Source organism: Coturnix japonica, unplaced genomic scaffold, assembly GCF_054131305.1.
Source record: "Coturnix japonica strain WE unplaced genomic scaffold, WE-NBRP24 Scf179, whole genome shotgun sequence".
Taxonomy (NCBI): domain Eukaryota; kingdom Metazoa; phylum Chordata; class Aves; order Galliformes; family Phasianidae; genus Coturnix; species Coturnix japonica.
In genome coordinates this window covers 8,859-30,991 of record NW_028189082.1, presented here as the reverse complement: position 1 = coordinate 30,991, position 22,133 = coordinate 8,859, and the positions used below count along the sequence as shown (strand labels likewise).

General features: G+C 54.2%; 1 protein-coding gene across 6 annotated transcripts; it reads right to left on the bottom strand.

Moving 5' to 3' along the window:
- Positions 1-3,137: 3,137 nt before the first annotated feature.
- CSNK2B (casein kinase 2 beta) lies at positions 3,138-22,103 on the bottom strand. 6 transcript variants are annotated; one of them, XM_085535779.1, is made up of 6 exons: positions 21,755-21,847; positions 16,447-16,549; positions 13,909-14,024; positions 10,264-10,339; positions 7,655-7,844; positions 3,138-3,329 (listed from the first exon to the last, which is right to left on the bottom strand). In XM_085535779.1, exons 1-6 carry the CDS (start codon positions 21,824-21,826, stop codon positions 3,239-3,241), a joined length of 648 nt encoding a protein of 215 aa, XP_085391905.1. In that variant the 5' UTR covers positions 21,827-21,847; the 3' UTR covers positions 3,138-3,238. The 6 variants fall into 6 exon arrangements, with proteins under 6 accessions (XP_085391905.1, XP_085391904.1, XP_085391907.1 ...); XM_085535778.1 differs by lacking the exon at positions 3,138-3,329 and adding an exon at positions 3,591-3,891; XM_085535781.1 differs by lacking the exon at positions 3,138-3,329 and having other exon boundaries at positions 7,762-8,143.
- Positions 22,104-22,133: the final 30 nt, after the last annotated feature.

Sequence of the window (22,133 nt, the reverse complement as noted above, 5' to 3'; positions counted from 1 at the left end):
TGGCCTGAAATCACCCAAAAATGGCCCCAAAATGACCCCAAATGGCCCCAAAATGGCCCCAAAACGCCCCCAAAATGCCCCCAAAAAGGACCCCAAAATGGCCCCAAATCACCCCAAAATGTCCCAAAATGGCCCAAACAGCCCAAAATGGCCCGAAATCACCCCAAAATGACCCAAAATGGCCCCAAAAAAGACCCCAAAAATAGCCCTAAAATGGCCCCAAATGGCCCCAAAAAGACCCCAAAATGGCCCTAAAATGGCCCCCAAAATGGCCCCAAATCATCCCAAAATGGCCCCCAAATGGCCCCAAAATAGCCCAAACAGCCCCAAAATGGCCCCAAATCACCCTAAAATGGCCCCAAACCCCCCAAAATGCCTCAAAATGCCCCAAAATGGCCTCAAATAGCCCCAAAAAGGACCTCAAAAATGACCCCAAAACGGCCCCAAATCGCCCCCAAAAAGGCCCCAAATCCCCCAAAATACCTCAAAATTACCCAAAATCACCCCAAAATGGCCCGAAATCACCCTAAAATGGCCCCAACCCCCCAAAATGACCCAAAATGACCCAAAATGGCCCTGAAAAAGACCCAAAAATAGCCCTAAAATGGCCCCAAAACGCCCCCAAAAAGGATCCCAAAATAGCCCCAAATGACCCCAAAATGGCCCAAAATAGCCCAAACAGCCCCAAAATGGCCCCAAATCACCCCAAAATGGCCTCAAAATGACCCAAAATGGCCCCGAAAAAGACCCAAAAATAGCCCTAAAATGGCCCCAAATGGCCCCAAAAATGCCCCAAAACAGCCCCAAATGACCCCAAAACAGCCCAAAATAGCCCAAACAGCCCCAAAATGGCCCGAAATCACCCTAAAATGGCCCCAAACCCCCCAAAATGGCCCCAAAATGACCCAAAATGGCCCTGAAAAAGACCCAAAAATAGCCCTAAAATGGCCCCAAAACGCCCCCAAAACGCCCCCAAAAATGCCCCAAAATAGCCCCAAATGACGCCAAAATGACCCAAAATGGCCCCAAATCACCCCAAAATGGCCCAAAATAGCCCAAACAGCCCCAAAATGGCCCGAAATCACCCCAAAATGACCCAAAATGACCCCAAACAGCCCCAAAATGGCCCCAAAATGACCCAAAATAGCCCCAAAAAAGACCCCAAATGACCCCAAAATGGCCCCAAATAGCCCAAAATGGCCCCAAATCACCCCAAAATGGCCCAAAATAGCCCAAAACGCCCCAAAATGGCCCGAAATCACCCCAAATGGCCCCAACCCCCCCAAAATACCTCAAAATGCCCCAAAATGGCCTCAAATAGCCCCAAAAAGGACCTCAAAAATGACCCCAAACCCCCCAAAATTGCCTCAAAATGACCCCAAAAAGACACAAAAATGACCCAAAATGGCCCCAAACCCCCCAAAATGACCCAAAATTGCCCCCAAAAAGACCCAAAAATAGCCCTAAAATGGCCCCAAAACGCCCCCAAATCACCCCAAAACGGCCCCAAATCCCCCAAAATACCTCAAAATGACCCAAAAAGGACCCCAAAATGGCCCCAAATCATCCCAAAATGGTCCCAAACCCCCCAAAATACCTCAAAATGACCCAAAATGACCCAAAATGGCCTCAAATAGCCCCAAAAAGAACCTCAAAAATGACCCCAAACCCCCCAAAATGGCCCCAAAACGCCCCCAAAAAGGACCCCAAAATGGCCCCAAATCATCCCAAAATGGCCCCAAACCCCCCAAAATAGCCCCAAAATGGCCCGAAATGACCCAAAATGGCCTCAAATAGCCCCAAAAAGGACCTCAAAAATGGCCCCAAACCCCCCAAAATGGCCCCAAAACGCCCCCAAAAAGGACCCCAAAAAGACCCCAAAATAGCCCCAAATCACCCCAAAATGGCCCCAAATGACCCCAAAATGGCCCAAAATAGCCCAAACAGCCCCAAAATGGCCCCAAATCACCCCAAAATGACCCAAAATGACCCGAAATCACCCCAAAATGGCCTCAAATAGCCCCAAAAATAGCCCAAAAATAGCCCTAAAATGGCCCCAAAACGCCCCAAAAATGCCCCAAAACGGCCCCAAATCACCCCAAAATGGCCCAAAATAGCCCAAACAGCCCTAGAATGACCCGAAATCACCCCAAAATGGCCCCAAAATGACCCCAAATGGCCCCAAAAATAGCCCTAAAATGGTCCCAAAACGCCCCCAAAAAGGACCCCAAAATAGCCCCAAATCACCCCAAAATGGCCCAAAATAGCCCAAACAGCCCCAAAATGGCCTGAAATCACCCCAAAATGGCCCCAAACCCCCCAAAATGGCCCCAAAATGACCCAAAATGGCCCCAAAAAAGACCCAAAAATAGCCCCAAATGACCCCAAAATGACCCAAAATGGCCCCAAATCACCCCAAAACAGCCCAAACAGCCCCAGAATGGCCCCAAATCACCCCAAAATGGCCCCAAAATGGCCCAAACAGCCCCAAAATGGCCCGAAATCACCCCAAAATGACCCAAAATGACCCAAAATGGCCCCAAACAGCCCCAAAATGGCCCCAAAACGCCCCAAAAAAGACCCCAAAATGCCCCAAATTACCCCAACATGGCCCAAAATAGCCCAAACAGCCCCAAAATGGCCCCAAATCACCCCAAAATGGCCCAAACAGCCCGAAAATGGCCCGAAATCACCCCAAAATGACCCAAAATGGCCCCAAAAAAGACCCAAAAATAGCCCTAAAATGGCCCCAAAACGCCCCCAAAAAGACACAAAAATGACCCAAAATGGCCCCAAATCACCCCAAAATGGCCCGAAGTCACCCTAAAATGGTCCCAAAGCCCGAAAATACCTCAAAATGACCCAAAATGACCCAAAATGGCCTCAAATAGCCCCAAAAAGAACCTCAAAAATGACCCCAAACCCCCCAAAATGGCCCCAAAACGCCCCCAAAAAGGACCCCAAAATAGCCCCAAAATGGCCCCAAATCACCCCAAAATGGCCCAAAATAGCCCAAACAGCCCCAAAATCACCCAAAATAGCCCCAAAAAAGACCCCAAAATAGCCCTAAAATGGCCCCAAAACGCCCCCAAATCACCCCAAAACGGCCCCAAATGAGCCCAAACCAGCCCAAAATCTTTAGTGCTCGTCCCCATCTTTATTTCATGTTCATCTCAGTGCCGGAATTGGCCCCAAAACGGCCGTTTTTTACCCCAAAATGCCCCATTTTCCCCCATATTCAGCGGATGGTTTTCACGGGGCTCTTGAAGTTACTGGCGGCCTGAAGCTGCAGCTGGTACGCCATGGGGTGGATCTTGAACCCATAGAGCCTATGGGACCCATAAGTGACCCATAAGTGCCCCATAAGTGACCCATAGATAACCCATAGATAACCTATAGGGGACCCATAACCATCCCATAGCAGCTGGTACGCCATGGGGTGGATCTTAAACCCATACAGCCTATGGGGCGACATATGGGACCCATAAGTGACCCATAACTGCCCCATAAGTGACCCATAAGTGACCCATAAGTGACCCATAACTGCCCCATAACCATCCCATAGCAGCTGGTACGCCATGGGGTGGATCTTAAACCCATAGAGCCTATGGGACCCATAAGTGACCCATAAGTGACCCATATCTGCCCCATAGCTGCCCCATAAGTGACCCATAAGTGACCCATAAGTGACCCATAACCACCCCATAACCATCCCATAGCAGCTGGTACGCCATGGGGTGGATCTTAAACCCATACAGCCTATGGGACCCATAAGTGACCCATAAGTGACCCATAACTGCCCCATAAGTGACCCATAGATAACCTATAACAGCCCCATAACCATCCCATAGCAGCTGGTACGCCATGGGGTGGATCTTGAACCCATAGAGCCTATGGGACCCATAAGTGACCCATAAGTGACCCATAAGTGACCCATAACTGCCCCATAACCACCCCATAACCATCCCATAGCAGCTGGTACGCCATGGGGTGGATCTTGAACCCATACAGCCTATGGGACCCATAAGTGACCCATAAGTGACCCATAAGTGACCCATAACCATCCCATAGCAGCTGGTACGCCATGGGGTGGATCTTAAACCCATACAGCCTATGGGACCCATAAGTGACCCATAAGTGACCCATAAGTGACCCATAAGTGACCCATAACTGCCCCATAGATAACCTATAGGGGACCCATAACCATCCCATAGCAGCTGGTACGCCATGGGGTGGATCTTAAACCCATAGAGCCTATGGGGTGACATATGGGACCCCATATATTCCCTATATACCCCATATAAGCCCATATATCCCCTATATCCCCCCCATATCCCCTCATATAACCCCACATATCCCCTATATAACCCCATATAACCCCATATCCCCCCATATAACCCCATATATCCCCCATATATCCCCCCTATAACCCCATATAACCCCATATATCCCCCATATCCCCCATATAACCCCATATATCCCCCATATAACCCCATATATCCCCCATATATCCCCCCTATAACCCCATATATCCCCCCTATAACCCCATATAACCCCATATTCCCCCATATAACCCCATATATCCCCCATATAACCCCATATAACCCCATATATCCCCCATATATCCCCCATATAACCCCCATATATCCCCCATATAACCCCATATATCCCCCATATAACCCCATACATCCCCCATATCCCCCCATATAACCCCATATAACCCCATATATCCCCCATATCCCCCCATATATCCCCTATATAACCCCATATCCCCCCCTATATCCCCCCATACCTGGGCACGAACTGGTTTGTGGGTCTCTTGGGCCGATATTCGGGGTGGACCATGAACATATAACCCCATATCCACCCCATATCCCCCCATATAACCCCATATATCCCCTATATCCCCCCATATAACCCCATATCCCCCCATATAACCCCATATATCCCCCATATAACCCCATATAACCCCCATATAACCCCATATATCCCCCATATAACCCCATATATCCCCCATATCCCCCCATATCCCCCCATAGAACCCCATATATCCCCCATAGAACCCCATATATCACCACATATCCCCCCATATCCCCCATATAACCCCATATATCCCCCATATAACCCCATATAACCCCATATATCCCCCATATAACCCCATATATCCCCCATATAACCCCATATATCCCCCATATAACCCCATATAACCCCATATATCCCCTATATAACCCCATATAACCCCATATATCCCCTATATAACCCCATATAACCCCATATATCCCCCATATAACCCCATATATCCCCCATATAACCCCATATATCCCCCATATAATTCCATATATCCCCCATATATCCCCCATATAACCCCATGTATCTCCTATATAACCCCATATAACCCCATATATCCCCCATATCCCCCCATATAACCCCATATCCCCCCATATAACCCCATATATCCCCCCTATATCCCCCATATCCCCCCATATATCCCCCATATCCCCCATATAACCCCATAACCCCATATAACCCCATATATCCCCCATATAACCCCATATATCCACCCCATATCCCCCTATATCCCCCATATAACCCCATATAACCCCATATCCCCCCATATATCCCCCATATAACCCCATATATCCCCTATATCCCCCCTATATCCCCCCATATAACCCCATATAACCCCATATCCCCCCATATATCCCCCATATAACCCCATATATCCCCCCATATCCCCCCATATCCCCCCCTATATCCCCCCATACCTGGGCACAAACTGGTTTGCGGGTCGTTTGGGCCGATATTCGGGGTGAACCATGAACATATAACCCCATATCCACCCCATATCCCCCCATATCCCCCCCATATCTCCCCATATAACCCCATACATCCCCTATATCTCCCCATATCCCCCCAAATCCCCCCTATATCCCCCATATAACCCCATATATCCCCTATATAACCCCATATAACCCCATATATCCCCCATATAACCCCATATAACCCCATATAACCCCATATATCCCCCATATATCCCCCATATATCCCCCCATATCCCCCCATATAACCCCATATATCCCCCCATATAACCCCATATAACCCCATATATCCCCCCATATAACCCCATATATCCCCCATATAACCCCATATAACCCCATATATCCCCCCATATAACCCCATATATCCCCCATATAACACCATATAACCCCATATACCCCCCCATATCCCCCCATATCCCCCCATATCCCCCCATATAACCCCATATCCACCCCATATCCCCCCCATATCCCCCATATAACCCCATATATCCCCCATATAACCCCATATATCCCCCATATAACCCCATATATCCCCCATATCCACCCCATATCCCCCCATATCCCCCATATAACCCCATATATCCCCATATATCCCCCATATATCCCCCATATAACCCCATATATCCCCCATATCCCCCCATATAACCCCATATAACCCCATATATCCCCCATATCCCCCCATATAACCCCATATATCCCCCATATCCCCCATATAACCCCATATATCCCCCATATCCCCCCTATATTCCCCCTATATCCCCTCTATAACCACATATCCACCCCATATAACCCCATATAACCCCATATATCCCCCCATATAACCCCATATATCCCCCATATATCCCCCATATAACCCCATATATCCCCCATATCCTTCCATATCCCCCCATATATCCCCCATATAACCCCATATAACCCCATATAACCCCATATCCCCCTATATCCCCCCATATCCCCCCCTATATCCCCTATATAACCCCATATAACCCCCTATATCCCCCATATAACCCCATATATCCCCCATATAACCCCATATATCCCCCATATAACCCCATATCCCCCCATATAACCCCATATATCCCCCATATAACCCCATATCCCCCCATATCCCCCCCTATATCCCCCCATATAACCCCATATAACCCCATATATCCCCCATATAACCCCCTATATCCCCCCATACCTGGGCACGAACTGGTTCGCGGGTCTCTTGGGCCGATATTCGGGGTGAACCATGAACATATAACCCCATATATCCCCCATATCCCCTATATAACCCCATATATCCCTTATATCCCCCATATATCCCCCATATAACCCCATATAACCCCATATCCCCCCATATAACCCCATATATCCCCCATATAACCCCATATCCCCCCATATAACCCCCTATATCCCCCATATAACCCCATATAACCCCATATAACCCCATATATCCCCCATATAACCCCATATATCCCCCATATAACCCCATATAACCCCATATCCCCCCATATAACCCCCATATAACCCCATATCCCCCCCCATATCCCCCCATACCTGGGCACGAACTGGTTCGCGGGTCTCTTGGGCCGATATTCGGGGTGAACCATGAACATATAACCCCATATCCACCCCATATCCCCCCATATATCCCCCATATAACCCCATATATCCCCCATATAACCCCATATATCCCCTATATAACCCCATATAACCCCATATAACCCCCCTATACCTGGGCACAAACTGGTTCGCGGGTCTCTTGGGCCGATATTCGGGGTGAACCATGAACATATAACCCCATATCCACCCCATATAACCCCATATAACCCCCTATATCCCCCCTATACCTGGGCACAAACTGGTTCGCGGGTCTCTTGGGCCGATATTCGGGGTGAACCATGAACAACATGTGGGGGAACCCGGTTCCGAAATAGGCCCCGTCCGTGTGATGGTGCCGGGACGACTTGGGGGTGTAAACGTCCATACACTTGGGGCAATACAGCTTCACCATGGCCTCACCGGGGATGTCAGACAGACCTACAAGTGTGGGGCAGGACCCATAGATACAGCTCAGCCCCATAGAGAGATACAGCCCCATAGATAGATAGAGCCCCCAGCCCCATAGATACAACACTTGGGGCAGTACAGCTTCACCATGGCCTCCCCGGGGATGTCAGACAGACCTACAAGTGTGGGGCAGGACCCATAGATACAGCTCAGCCCCATAGATACAGCTCAGCCCCATAGATACAGCCCTATAGAGCCCCCAGCCCCATAGACACAACACTTGGGGCAATACAGCTTCACCATGGCCTCACCGGGGATGTCAGACAGACCTACAAGTGTGGGGCAGGACCCATAGATAGTTATAGCCATATAGAGCCCCCAGCCCCATAGATAGATAGAGCCCCCAGCCCCATAGACACAACACTTGGGGCAATACAGCTTCACCATGGCCTCCCCGGGGATGTCAGACAGACCTACAAGTGTGGGGCAGGACCCATAGATACAGCTCAGCCCCATAGAGAGATACAGCCCCATAGTTAGAACCCAGCCCCATAGATAGATAGAGCCCCCAGCCCCATAGACACAACACTTGGGGCAATACAGCTTCACCATGGCCTCCCCAGGGATGTCAGACAGACCTACAAGTGTGGGGCAGGACCCATAGATACAGCTCAGCCCCATAGATAGAACCCAGCCCCATAGATAGATACAGCCCCATAGATAGATAGAGCCCCCAGCCCCATAGATAGATAGAGCCCCCAGCCCCATAGATACAACACTTGGGGCAGTACAGCTTCACCATGGCCTCCCCGGGGATGTCAGACAGACCTACAAGTGTGGGGCAGGACCCATAGATACAGCTCAGCCCCATAGAGAGATACAGCCCCATAGATAGATAGAGCCCCCAGCCCCATAGACACAACACTTGGGGCAATACAGCTTCACCATGGCCTCACCCGGGATGTCAGACAGACCTACAAGTGTGGGGCAGGACCCATAGAGAGATACAGCCCCATAGATAGAGCTCAGCCCCATAGACACAGCCCCATAGATACAGCACAGCCCCATAGTAGCCCCCAGCCCCATAAATCCCAGCCCCATAGATCCCAGCCCAACCCGACCCCCATCCAACCCCCCAACCCCCTGCCCCACAGCGCCCCATAGCACCCCACATCCCCCCACCCCACACCGCCCTCCATGGCCCCCATAGCCCCCCATCGCCCCCCAACCTCCCACCCCCCACAGCCCCCATAGCTCCCCCATAGCCCCCCATACCCATTGCCCCCCATTGCCCCCCAACCTCCCACCCCCCATAGCCCCCCATATCCCCCCATAGCCCCCCATATCCCCCATAGCCCCCCATATCCCCCATAGTCCCCCATATGCCCCTATAGCCCCCCGTATCCCCCCATATCCCCCATAGCCCCCATAGCCCCCCATACCCCCCATAGCCCCACATCCCCCCATAGCCCCCCATAGCCCCCCATATCCCCCATAGCCCCATAGCCCCCATAGCCCCCCATAGCCCCTCATATCCCCCATAGCCCCATAGCCCCATAGCCCCCCATATCCCCCATAGCCCCTCATATCCCCCATAGCCCCATAGCCCCCCATAGCCCCCCGTATCCCCCTATAGCCCCATAGCCCCCATATCCCCCCATACCCCCCATAGCCCCATAGCCCCCATATCCCCCCATTGCCCCATATCCCCCCATACCCATTGCCCCCCATACCCCATAACCCCCCATATGCCCCTATAGCCCCCCGTATCCCCCCATATGCCCCCATAGCCCCCATATCCCCCCCATATCCCCCATTGCCCCATAGCCCCCCATATCCCCCATAGCCCCCATATCCCCCATAGCCCCCCATACCCCCCATAGCCCCATAGCCCCCCATAGCCCCCCATATGCCCCTATAGTCCCCCATATCCCCCATAGCCCCCCATAGCCCCATATCCCCCACAGCCCACATAGCCCCCCATAGCCCCCATAGCCCCATAGCCCCCCATAGCCCCATATCCCCCCACATCCCCCCATTGCCCCATAGCCCCCCATATCCCCCCATAGCCCCCATAGTCCCCCATATCCCCCCATATCCCCCATTGCCCCCCATACCCCCCACAGCCCCATAGCCCCATAGCCCCCCATATCCCCCATAGCCCCCCATATCCCCCCATTGCCCCATAGCCCCCATAGCCCCATAGGCCCCATAGCCCCCCATAGCCCCATATCCCCTCATATCCCCCATTGCCCCATAGCCCCCCATAGCCCCCCATATCCCCCATTGCCCCATAGCTCCCCATAGCCCCCATAGCCCCCCATATCCCCTCATATCCCCCCATTGCCCCATAGCCCCATACCCCCCCATATCCCCCATAGCCCCCCATATCCCCCATAGCCCCCCATATCCCCCATAGCCCCCCATAGCCCCCCGTATCCCCCCATACCGATGGGCAGCATGGGCTGGTTCTCGCAGTAGACTCGGGGGCAATACCCGAAATCCCCCTGCTGGTATTTCTCCAGCTGTGGGGCAGAAAGAGACGGGTCACATATGGGGCTGGGGGAGGATGTGGGGCAGGATCTATGGGGCAGGATCTATGGGGCAGGATCTATGGGGCAGGTTGTGGGGCAGGATCTATGGGGGGGTCTATGGGGGGGGGTCTGTGGGGCAGGATCTATGGGGCAGGATCTATGGGGGGGCCTATGGGGGGGGGTCTGTGGGGCAGGATCTATGGGGCAGGATCTATGTGGGGAGGTCTGTGGGGCAGGATCTATGGGGCAGGATCTATGGATCAGGCTGTGGGGCTGGATATATGGGGCAGGATCTATGGGGCAGGTTGTGGGTCAGGATCTATGGGGGAGTCTATGGGGGGGGGTCTGTGGGGCAGGATCTATGGGGCAGGATCTATGGGGCAGGTTGTGGGTCAGGATCTATGGGGGGGTCTGTGGGGGGGGGTCTATGGGGCAGGATCTATGTGGGGAGGTCTGTGGGGCAGGATCTATGGGGCAGGATCTATGGGGGGGTCTATGGGGGGGGGTCTGTGGGGCAGGATCTATGGGGCAGGATCTATGGGGCAGGATGTGGGGTAGGATCTATGGGGGAGTCTATGGGGGGGGGTCTGTGGGGCTGGATCTATGGGGCAGGATCTATGGGGCAGGTTGTGGGTCAGGATCTATGGGGGAGTCTATGGGGGGGGGTCTGTGGGGCAGGGTCTATGGGGCAGGATCTATGGGTCAGGCTGTGGGTCAGGATCTATGGGGCAGGATCTATGGGGGTTCTGTGGGTCAGGATCTATGGGGCAGGATCTATGGGGGTTCTGTGGGTCAGGATCTATGGGGCAGGATCTATGTGGGGAGGTCTGTGGGGCAGGATCTATGGGGCAGGATCTATGGGGGGGTCTGTGGGGCAGGATCTATGGGGCAGAATCTATGGGGCAGGATCTATGGGGCAGGATCTATGGGGCGGGTAGGCAATCTGTGGGTCAGGATCTGTGCGTTAAGATATACACGTCAGGACCTATTTATAGGGCAGTCAATCAGTCTGTGGGTCGGAATGTGGGTCAGGATCTATGGGGCAGGATCTATGGGTCAGGATCTATGGGGCAGGCAGACTGTGGGTCAGGATCTATAGATTGGGATCTATGGGGCAGACCCTATAGATCTATGGGGCAGGAGCTGTGGGTCAATCTATGGGGCAGGCCCTATAGATCTATGGGGCAGGATCTATGTGGGGAGGTCTGTGGGGCAGGATCTATGGGGCAGGATCTATGGATCAGGCTGTGGGTCAGGATCTATGGGGCAGGATCTATGGGGCGGGTAGGCAATCTGTGGGTCAGGATCTGTGCGTTAAGATATACACATCAGGACCTATTTATAGGGCAGTCAATCAGTCTGTGGGTCGGAATGTGGGTCAGGATCTATGGGGCAGGATCTATGGGGCAAGCAGACTGTGGGTCAGGATCTATAGATTGGGATCTATGGGGCAGACCCTATAGATCTATGGGGCAGGAGCTGTGGGTCAATCTATGGGGCAAGCCCTATAGATCTATGGGGCAGGATCTATGGGGCAGGATCTATGGGGCAGGCCCTATAGATCTATGGGTCGGTATCATCTGTACGAGGCCGCAGTTGGTCAGGATGTATCTGACGTGGATCAGCCCATATAACAGCTATGTGTATATGGGGATCTATGGGGCAGGATCTATGGGGCAGGATCTATGGGGCAGGATCTATGGGGCAGGCCCTATAGATCTATGGGTCAATCTATGGGGCAGGACCCATAGATCTATGGGGCAGTGACCCACCATCTGTGCGATGCCGCGGTTGGTCAGGATGTATCTGGCGTGGATCAGCCCATATAACATCACAGCTACGTGTATATGGGGATCTATGGGGCAGGATCTATGGGGCAGGCCCTATAGATCTATGGGGCAGTGACCCACCATCTGTGCGATGCCGCGGTTGGTCAGGATGTATCTGGCGTGGATCAGCCCATATAACATCACAGCTACGTGTATATGGGGATCTATGGGGCAGGATCTATGGGGCAGGATCTATGGGGCAGGCCCCATAGATCTATGGGGCAGTGACCCACCATCTGTGCGATGCCGCAGTTGGTCAGGATGTATCTGGCGTGGATCAGCCCATATAACAGCTATGTGTATATGGGGATCTATGGGGCAGGATCTATGGGGCAGGCCCTATAGATCTATGGGGCAGGATCTATGGGGCAGTGACCCACCATCTGTGCGATGCCGCGGTTGGTCAGGATGTATCTGGCGTGGATCAGCCCATATAACAGCTATGTGTATATGGGGATCTATGGGGCAGGATCTATGGGTCAGGCCCTATAGATCTATGGGGCAGGATCTATGGGGCAGGATCTATGGGTCAATCTATGGGGCAGGCCCTATAGATCTATGGGGCAGTGACCCACCATTTGGGCGATGCCGCGGTTGGTCAGGATGTATCTGGCGTGGATCAGCCCATATAACATCACAGCTACGTGTATATGGGGATCTATGGGGCAGGATCTATGGGGCAGGATCTATGGGTCAATCTATGGGGCAGGCCCTATAGATCTATGGGGCAGTGACCCACCATCTGTGCGATGCCGCGGTTGGTCAGGATGTATCTGGCGTGGATCAGCCCATATAACAGCTATGTGTATATGGGGATCTATGGGGCAGGCCCTATAGATCTATGGGGCAGGATCTATGGGGCAGGCCCTATAGATCTATGGGGCAGTGACCCACCATCTGTGTGATGCCGCGGTTGGTCAGGATGTATCTGGCGTGGATCAGCCCATATAACATCACAGCTACGTGTATATGGGGATCTATGGGGCAGGATCTATGGGGCAGGATCTATGGGGCAGGATCTATGGGGCAGGACCCATAGATCTATGGGGCAGTGACCCACCATTTGGGCGATGCCGCGGTTGGTCAGGATGTATCTGGCGTGGATCAGCCCATATAACAGCTATGTGTATATGGGGATCTATGGGGCAGGATCTATGGGTCAATCTATGGGGCAGGCCCCATAGATCTATGGGGCAGTACCATCTGTGCGATGCCGCGGTTGGTCAGGATGTATCTGGCGTGGATCAGCCCATATAACAGCTATGTGTATATGGGGATCTATGGGGCAGGATCTATGGGGCAGGCCCTATAGATCTATGGGGCAGGATCTATGGGGCAGGATCTATGGGGCAGGATCTATGGGGCAGGCCCTATAGATCTATGGGGCAGTGACCCACCATCTGTGCGATGCCGCGGTTGGTCAGGATGTATCTGGCGTGGATCAGCCCATATAACAGCTATGTGTATATGGGGATCTATGGGGCAGGATCTATGGGGCAGGATCTATGGGTCAATCTATGGGGCAGGCCCCATAGATCTATGGGGCAGTACCATCTGTGCGATGCCGCGGTTGGTCAGGATGTATCTGGCGTGGATCAGCCCATACAACATCACAGCTACATGTATATGGGGATCTATGGGGCAGGATCTATGGGGCAGGATCTATGGGGCAGGATCTATGGGGCAGGCCCTATAGATCTATGGGGCAGGATCTATGGGGCAGTGACCCACCATCTGTGCGATGCCGCGGTTGGTCAGGATGTATCTGGCGTGGATCAGCCCATACAACATTTCCGCCGCCTGCTCGATCAAGTCGCTCTGGTTCGGGTTGTCCTCCAGCTCCTCATCTATGGGGCACAGTGACCCATAGCGCCCCATAGAGACCCATAGAGACCCATAGAGACCCATAGCGCCCCATAGAGACCCATAGCGCCCCATAGAGACCCATAAAACCCCATAGACACCCCATAGTGACCCATAGAGACCCATAAAACCCCATAGAATCCCATAGTGGCTCTGGTTCGGGTTGTCCTCCAGCTCCTCATCTATGGGGCACAATGGGGCACAGTGACCCACAGCGCCCCATAAAACCCCATAGGACCCTATAGCCCCCCATAGAACCCCATAGCCTCCCACAGAACCCCATAGCCCCCCACAGAGCCCCATAAAACCCCATAGCCCCCCCTAGCCCCCCCTAGAACCCCATAGCGCCCCATAGAACCCCATAGTGCCCCATAGCCCCCCATAGAACCCCACAGAGCCCCATAGCCCCCCATATTACCCCATAGTGCCCCATAGCCCCCCATAGAACCCCATAGCCACCCATAGTGCCCCACAGAACCCCATAGCCCCCCATAGAATCCCATAGAGCCCCATAGAACCCCCCAGAGTCCCCCACAGAACCCCATAGAACCCCATAGTGCCCCATATTCCCCCATATTGCCCCATAGCCCCCCATATAGCCCCATAGCCCCCCATATTGCCCCATAGCCCCCCACATCACCCCATATCCCCCCATATCACCCCACATCGCCCCACATCGCCCCATATCCCCCCACATCACCCCATATCCCCCCATATCACCCCATATCGCCCCACATCACCCCACATCACCCCATATCGCCCCATATCCCCCCATAACCCCCCACATCCCCCCACATCACCCCATAGCGCCCCACATCGCCCCACATCGCCCCATAGCCCCCCATAGCGCCCCATATTGCCCCATAGCCCCCCACATCGCCCCATATCCCCCCACATCACCCCACATCGCCCCACATCGCCCCATATCCCCCCACATCACCCCATATTGCCCCATATCGCCCCATATCCCCCCATATCACCCCATATCACCCCACATCGCCCCATAGCCCCCCATATCCCCCCACATCACCCCATATCACCCCATAACCCCCCATATCCCCCCACATCACCCCATATCGCCCCATATCCCCCCACATCACCCCACATCACCCCATATCACCCCACATCACCCCATATCCCCCCATATCACCCCATATCCCCCCATATCGCCCCATATCACCCCACAGCGCCCCATATCACCCCATAGCCCCCCATATCCCCCCACATCGCCCCACATCATCCCATATCGCCCCATATTGCCCCATAGCCCCCCATAGCCCCCCATATTGCCCCATATCACCCCACATCACCCCATATCCCCCCATATCGCCCCACATCGCCCCACATCGCCCCATATCCCCCCACATCCCCCCACATCGCCCCATATCCCCCCACATCGCCCCACATCACCCCACATCGCCCCATATCCCCCCACATCACCCCACATCACCCCATATCGCCCCATATCCCCCCACATCACCCCATATTGCCCCACATCGCCCCATATCCCCCCATATCGCCCCATATTGCCCCATAGCGCCCCATATCCCCCCATATTGCCCCACAGCCCCCCATATCACCCCATAGCCCCCCACAGAACCCCATAGCCCCCCATATCCCCCCATAGCCCCCCACATCACCCCACAGCCCCCCACAGAACCCCATAGCCCCCCACATCACCCCATAGCCCCCCATAGTGCCCCATAGTGCCCCATAGCCCCCCATAGAACCCCATAGCCCCCCATATCCCCCCTTAGAACCCCATAGCCCCCCATAAAACCCCATAGCCCCTCATATCCCCTCATATCTCCCCATAGAACCCCATAGCCCCCCATAGCCCCCCATATCGCCCCATAGTCCCCCACAGAACCCCATAGCCCCCCATATCACCCCATAGAACCCCATAGTGCCCCATAGCCCCCCATATAACCCCATAGCCCCCCACAGCACCCCATAGCCCCCCATAGAACCCCATAGCCCCCCATAGCACCCCACAGAGCCCATATCTCCCCCCATAGACCCCATATCCCCCCATAGATCCCCATAGCTTTATCTCATAGACCCTATAGGCCCCAAATCTCCACCCCACAGGCCCCATAGATCCCCATATCTTCACCCCATAGCCCCCCACAGAACCCCATAGCCCCCCATAGTGCCCCATAGCCCCCCATAGAACCCCACAGCCCCCCATAGTGCCCCATAACATCCCATAGCACCCCATTGAGCCCCATAGCCTCCCACATCGCCCCACAGCCCGCCATAGAGCCCCATAGCACCCCACAGCCCCCCATAGAACCCCATAGCCCCCCATACACCCCATAGCCCCCCATATAACCCCATAGTCCCCCACAGAGCCCCATAGCCCCCCATATCCCCCCACATCGCCCCACATCCCCCCGTACTGACCGGGCTCCAGGTCGAGGATCATGTCCAGGGCCTGTCTGTAATGGGGAACCTGCTCGTTCAGCCCCGTCAGATTGAACTTGTCCTGGATGTAATCCTCATCTACCTGAAACCCCATAGAGACCCATAGAAACACATAGAGCCCCATAGAAACCCATAGAGACCCATAGAGACCCATAGAGCCCCATAGAAACCCCATAGAGCCCCACAGAAACCCATAGAGCCCCATAGAAACCCCATAGAGCCCCATAGAAACCCCATAGAGCCCCATAGAGCCCCATAGAAACCCATAGAGCCCCATAGAGCCCCATAGAAACCCCATAGAGCCCCATAGAGCCCCATAGAAACCCCATAGAAACCCATAGAAACCCCATAGAGCCCCATAGAAACCCCATAGAGCCCCATAGAAACCCATAGAAACCCCATAGAGACCCATAGAAACCCCATAGAGACCCATAGAAACCCATAGAGACCCATAGAGCCCCATAGAAACCCATAGAGCCCCATAGAAACCCATAGAGCCCCATAGAAACCCATAGAGCCCCATAGAAACCCCATAGAGCCCCATAGAAACCCATAGAGCCCCATAGAGCCCCATAGAAACCCATAGAGCCCCATAGAGCCCCATAGAAACCCCATAGAGCCCCATAGAGCCCCATAGAAACCCCATAGAGACCCATAGAAACCCCATAGAGCCCCATAGAGCCCCATAGAAACCCATAGAGCCCCATAGAAACCCCATAGAAACCCCATAGAAACCCCATAGAGCCCCATAGAAACCCATAGAGCCCCATAGAGCCCCATAGAGACCCCATAGAGCCCCATAGAGCCCCATAGAAACCCCATAGAAACCCATAGAAACCCCATAGAGCCCCATAGAAACCCCATAGAGCCCCATAGAAACCCCATAGAGCCCCATAGAGCCCCATAGAGCCCCATAGAGCCCCACAGAAACCCCATAGAGCCCCATAGAGCCCCATAGAAACCCCATAGAAACCCATAGAGCCCCATAGAAACCCCATAGAGCCCCATAGAAACCCCATAGAAACCCCATAGAGCCCCATAGATTGAACTTGTCCTGGATGTAATCCTCGTCCACCTAAAAACCCCATAGAAACCCCATAGAAACCCATAGAGCCCCATAGAGCCCCATAGAAACCCCATAGCATCAATCACCCCATAGAAACCCCATAGAAACCCCATAGAGCCCCATAGAGCCCCATAGAAACCCATAGAAACCCCATAGATCTGCCCCATAGAAACCCCATAGATTGAACTTGTCCTGGATGTAATCCTCGTCCACCCAAAACCCCATAGAAACCCATAGAAACCCCATAGAATCACCCCATAGCACTGCCCCATAGCATCACCCCATAGAGCCACCCCATAGATTAAACTTGTCCTGGATGTAATCCTCATCTACCTAAAAACCCCATAGAAACCCCATAGAGCCCCATAGAATGACCCCATAGAAACCCCATGGAAACCCCATAGCATCAATCACCCCATAGAAACCCCATAGAAGCCCCATAGAGCCCCATAGAAACCCATAGAGCCCCATAGAAACCCATAGAGCCCCATAGAGCCCCATAGAGCCCCATAGAAACCCCATAGAGCCCCATAGAAACCCATAGAGCCCCATAGAGCCCCATAGAAACCCCATAGAAACCCCATAGAGACCCATAGAAACCCATAGAGACCCATAGAGACCCCATAGAGCCCCATAGAAACCCATAGAGCCCCATAGAAACCCCATAGAAACCCCATAGAGCCCCATAGAAACCCCATAGAGCCCCATAGAAACCCCATAGAGCCCCATAGAAACCCCATAGAAACCCATAGAGCCCCATAGAAACCCCATAGAGCCCCATAGAAACCCCATAGAGCCCCATAGAGCCCCATAGAAACCCCATAGAAACCCCATAGAGACCCATAGAAACCCATAGAGCCCCATAGAGCCCCATAGAGCCCATAGAGCCCCATAGAAACCCCATAGAGCCCCATAGAAACCCCATAGAGCCCCATAGAGCCCCATAGAAACCCATAGAGCCCCATAGAAACCCCATAGAGCCCCATAGAGCCCCATAGAGCCCCATAGAAACCCCATAGAGCCCCATAGAAACCCCATGGAAACCCCATAGAGCCCCATAGAAACCCATAGAGCCCCATAGAAACCCCATGGAAACCCCATAGAGCCCCATAGAAACCCATAGAAACCCCATAGAGCCCCATAGAGCCCCATAGAAACCCCATAGATTGAACTTGTCCTGGATGTAATCCTCATCTACCTGAAAACCCCATAGAGACCCATAGAAACCCCATAGAAACCCCATAGAGACCCATAGAAACCCATAGAGCCCCATAGAGCCCCATAGAAACCCCATAGATTGAACTTGTCCTGGATGTAATCCTCATCTACCTGAAAAACCCCATAGAGACAACCCATAGATCTGCCCCATATCCCCCCCCCACCCCATAGGCCCCATAGATCCCCATAGATCCCACAGACCCCCCCATAGGCCCCATAGACCCCGTATCTCCCCCCATAGACCCCATAGGCCCCATATCTCGCCCCATAGGCCCCATAGACCCCATAGATCCCCCATAGGCCCCATATCTCGCCCCATAGGCCCTATAGGCCCCATATCCCCCCATATCCCCCCATAGGCCCCATAGATCCCCATATCTCACCCCATATCCCCCTATAGGCCCCATATCTCCACCCCATAGGCCCTATAGACCCCATAGATCCCCCATAGGCCCTATAGGCCCCATATCTCGCCCTATAGGACCCCATATCCCCCCATATCCCCCTATAGACCCCATAAGCCCCATATCTCGCCCTATACGCCCCATATCTCACCCTATAGACCCATAGGCCCCATATCCCCCCATATCCACCTATAGGCCCCATATCCCCCCATAGGCCCCATATCTCCACCCCATAGGCCCTATAGGCCCCATATCCCCCCATAGGCCCCATAGATCCCCATATCTCACCCCATATCCCCCTATAGGCCCCATATCTCCACCCCATAGGCCCCACAGACCCCATAGATCCCCCATAGATCCCCATATCTCACCCCATATCCCCCTATAGGCCCCATACCCCCCCATAGGCCCCATAGATCCCCATATCTCCACCCCATAGGCCCCATAGACCCCATAGATCCCCCATAGGCCCCATAGATCCCCATATCGCGCCCCATAGGCCCTATAGGCCCCATAGACCCCATATCTCCACCCCATAGACCCCATATCCCCCCATGGACCCCATATCTCCCCCCATAGACCCCGTATCTCACCCCATATACCCCTATAGGCCCCATATCTCCACCCCATAGACCCCATAAGCCCCATAGGCCCCATATCTCCCCCTATAGGCCCCATATCTCACCCCATAGCCCCTCATAGACCCCATAGGCCCCATAGATCCCCATAGCTCCGTCCCATAAGCCCTATAGGCCCCATAGATCCGCATAGATCCCCATATCTCCACCCCATAGACCCCATAAGCCCCATATCTCCCCATAGGCCCCATAGATCCCCTCATAGGCCCCATTGATCCCCCCTATAGGCCCCAAAGGCCCCATATCTCGCCCCATAGGCCCCATATCTCACCCCATAGGCCCTATAGACCCCATAGATTCCCCATAGATCCCCATATCTCACCCCATATCCCCCTACAGGCCCCATAGGCCCCATATCTCGCCCCATAGGCCCTATAGGCCCTATAGGCCCCATATCCCCCCATAGGCCCTATAGATCCCCCCCCATAGACCCCATATCCCCCCATATCCCCCTATAGGCCCCATATCTCGCCCCATAGGCCCCATATCTCGCCCCATAGGCCCTATAGGCCCCATATCCCCCCATAGGCCCCATAGATCCCCCATAGACCCCATAGATCCCCATATCTCGCCCCATAGGCCCCATATCCACCTATAGGCCCCATATCTCGCCCCATAGGCCCCATATCTCGCCCCACAGGCCCTATAGACCCCATAGATCCCCCATAGATCCCCATATCTCGCCCCATAGATCCCCATATCTCGCCCCATAGGCCCCATAGCCCCCCATAAGCTCTACAGCCCCCCATAGATCCCCCATAGGCCCCATATCTCGCCCCATAGGCCCCATAGACCCCATAGATCCCCCATAGGCCCCATATCTCGCCCCATAGGACCCCATAGGCCCCATAAATCCCCCATATCCCCCTATGGGCCCCATATCTCCCCCCCATAGGCCCCATAAGCCCCATATCTCGCCCCATAGACCCCATATCCCCCCATAGCCCCCCATAGGCCCCATAGATCCCCATATCTCACCCCATATCCCCCTACAGGCCCCATAGGCCCCATATCTCGCCCTATAGACCCCATAGACCCCCATATCTCGCCCCATAGACCCTACAGGCCCCATATCCCCCCATAGGCCCCATAGATCCCCAATAGGCCCCACAGAATCCCATATCTCGCCCCATAGGCCCTATAGGCCCCATAGATCCCCCATAGGCCCCATATCTCGCCCCATAGACCCTATAGGCCCCATATCCCCCCATAGGCCCCATAGATCCCCATATCTCACCCCATATCCCCCTATAGGCCCCATATCTCCACCCCATAGGCCCCATAGACCCCATAGATCCCCCATAGGCCCCATAGATCCCCATATCTCGCCCCATAGGCCCTATAGGCCCCATATCTCGCCCCATAGGCCCCATATCTCGCCCCACAGGCCCTATAGACCCCATAGATCCCCCATAGATCCCCATATCTCACCCCATATCCCCCTACAGGCCCCATAGGCCCCATATCTCGCCCTATAGGCCCTATAGGCCCCATATCTCGCCCCATAGGCCCTATAGGCCCCCCCCATAAACCCCATATCCCCCCATAGGCCCCATATCTCGCCCCATAGGCCCTATAGACCCCATAGATCCCCCATAGATCCCCATATCTCGCCCCCATAGACCCCATAGGCCCCATAGATCCCCATATCTCGCCCCATAGGCCCCATATCCCCCCACAGGCCCCACAGACCCCCATATCTCGCCCCATAGGCCCTATAGGCCCCATATCAACCCATAGGCCCTATAGATCCCCCCCATAGACCCCATATCCCCCCATATCCCCCTATAGGCCCCATATCTCGCCCCATAGGCCCCATATCTCGCCCCATAGGCCCCATATCTCGCCCCATAGACCCTATAGGCCCCATATCCCCCCATAGGCCCCATAGGCCCCATATCTCGCCCCATAGGCCCCATATCCCCCCATAGGCCCCATATCCCCCCATATCCCCCCATTACCTCACAGAAGAACTCGTTTCCGCGCAGGCCGCAGAACCAAGAGATCCACGAAACCTCCTCGGAGCTGCTCATGGCGCCGGAAGTACCGGCCCCGGAACCGGAAACCACCACACGTCTCTTCCGCCTCCACTTCCGGTCTCCTCCTCCTCCCTTTCGGCTTCTTCCGGTTCCGCTCCTCGGGGGCACGACGGGAAACGTAGTCCGGCAGCCAATCAGAGCGCGGCGCTGCGATGGGCCGCCAAACTACCACTCCCAGAACGCACCGCGCGGGGTGGAGGGAGAGACTTCCGGTCGGCAAACAGCGCATGCGCAGATGTGGATAAGGCTGAGAGGTGGGGATAACGCGCATGCGCAGAGCGGGACCGCCATAGCAACCGCG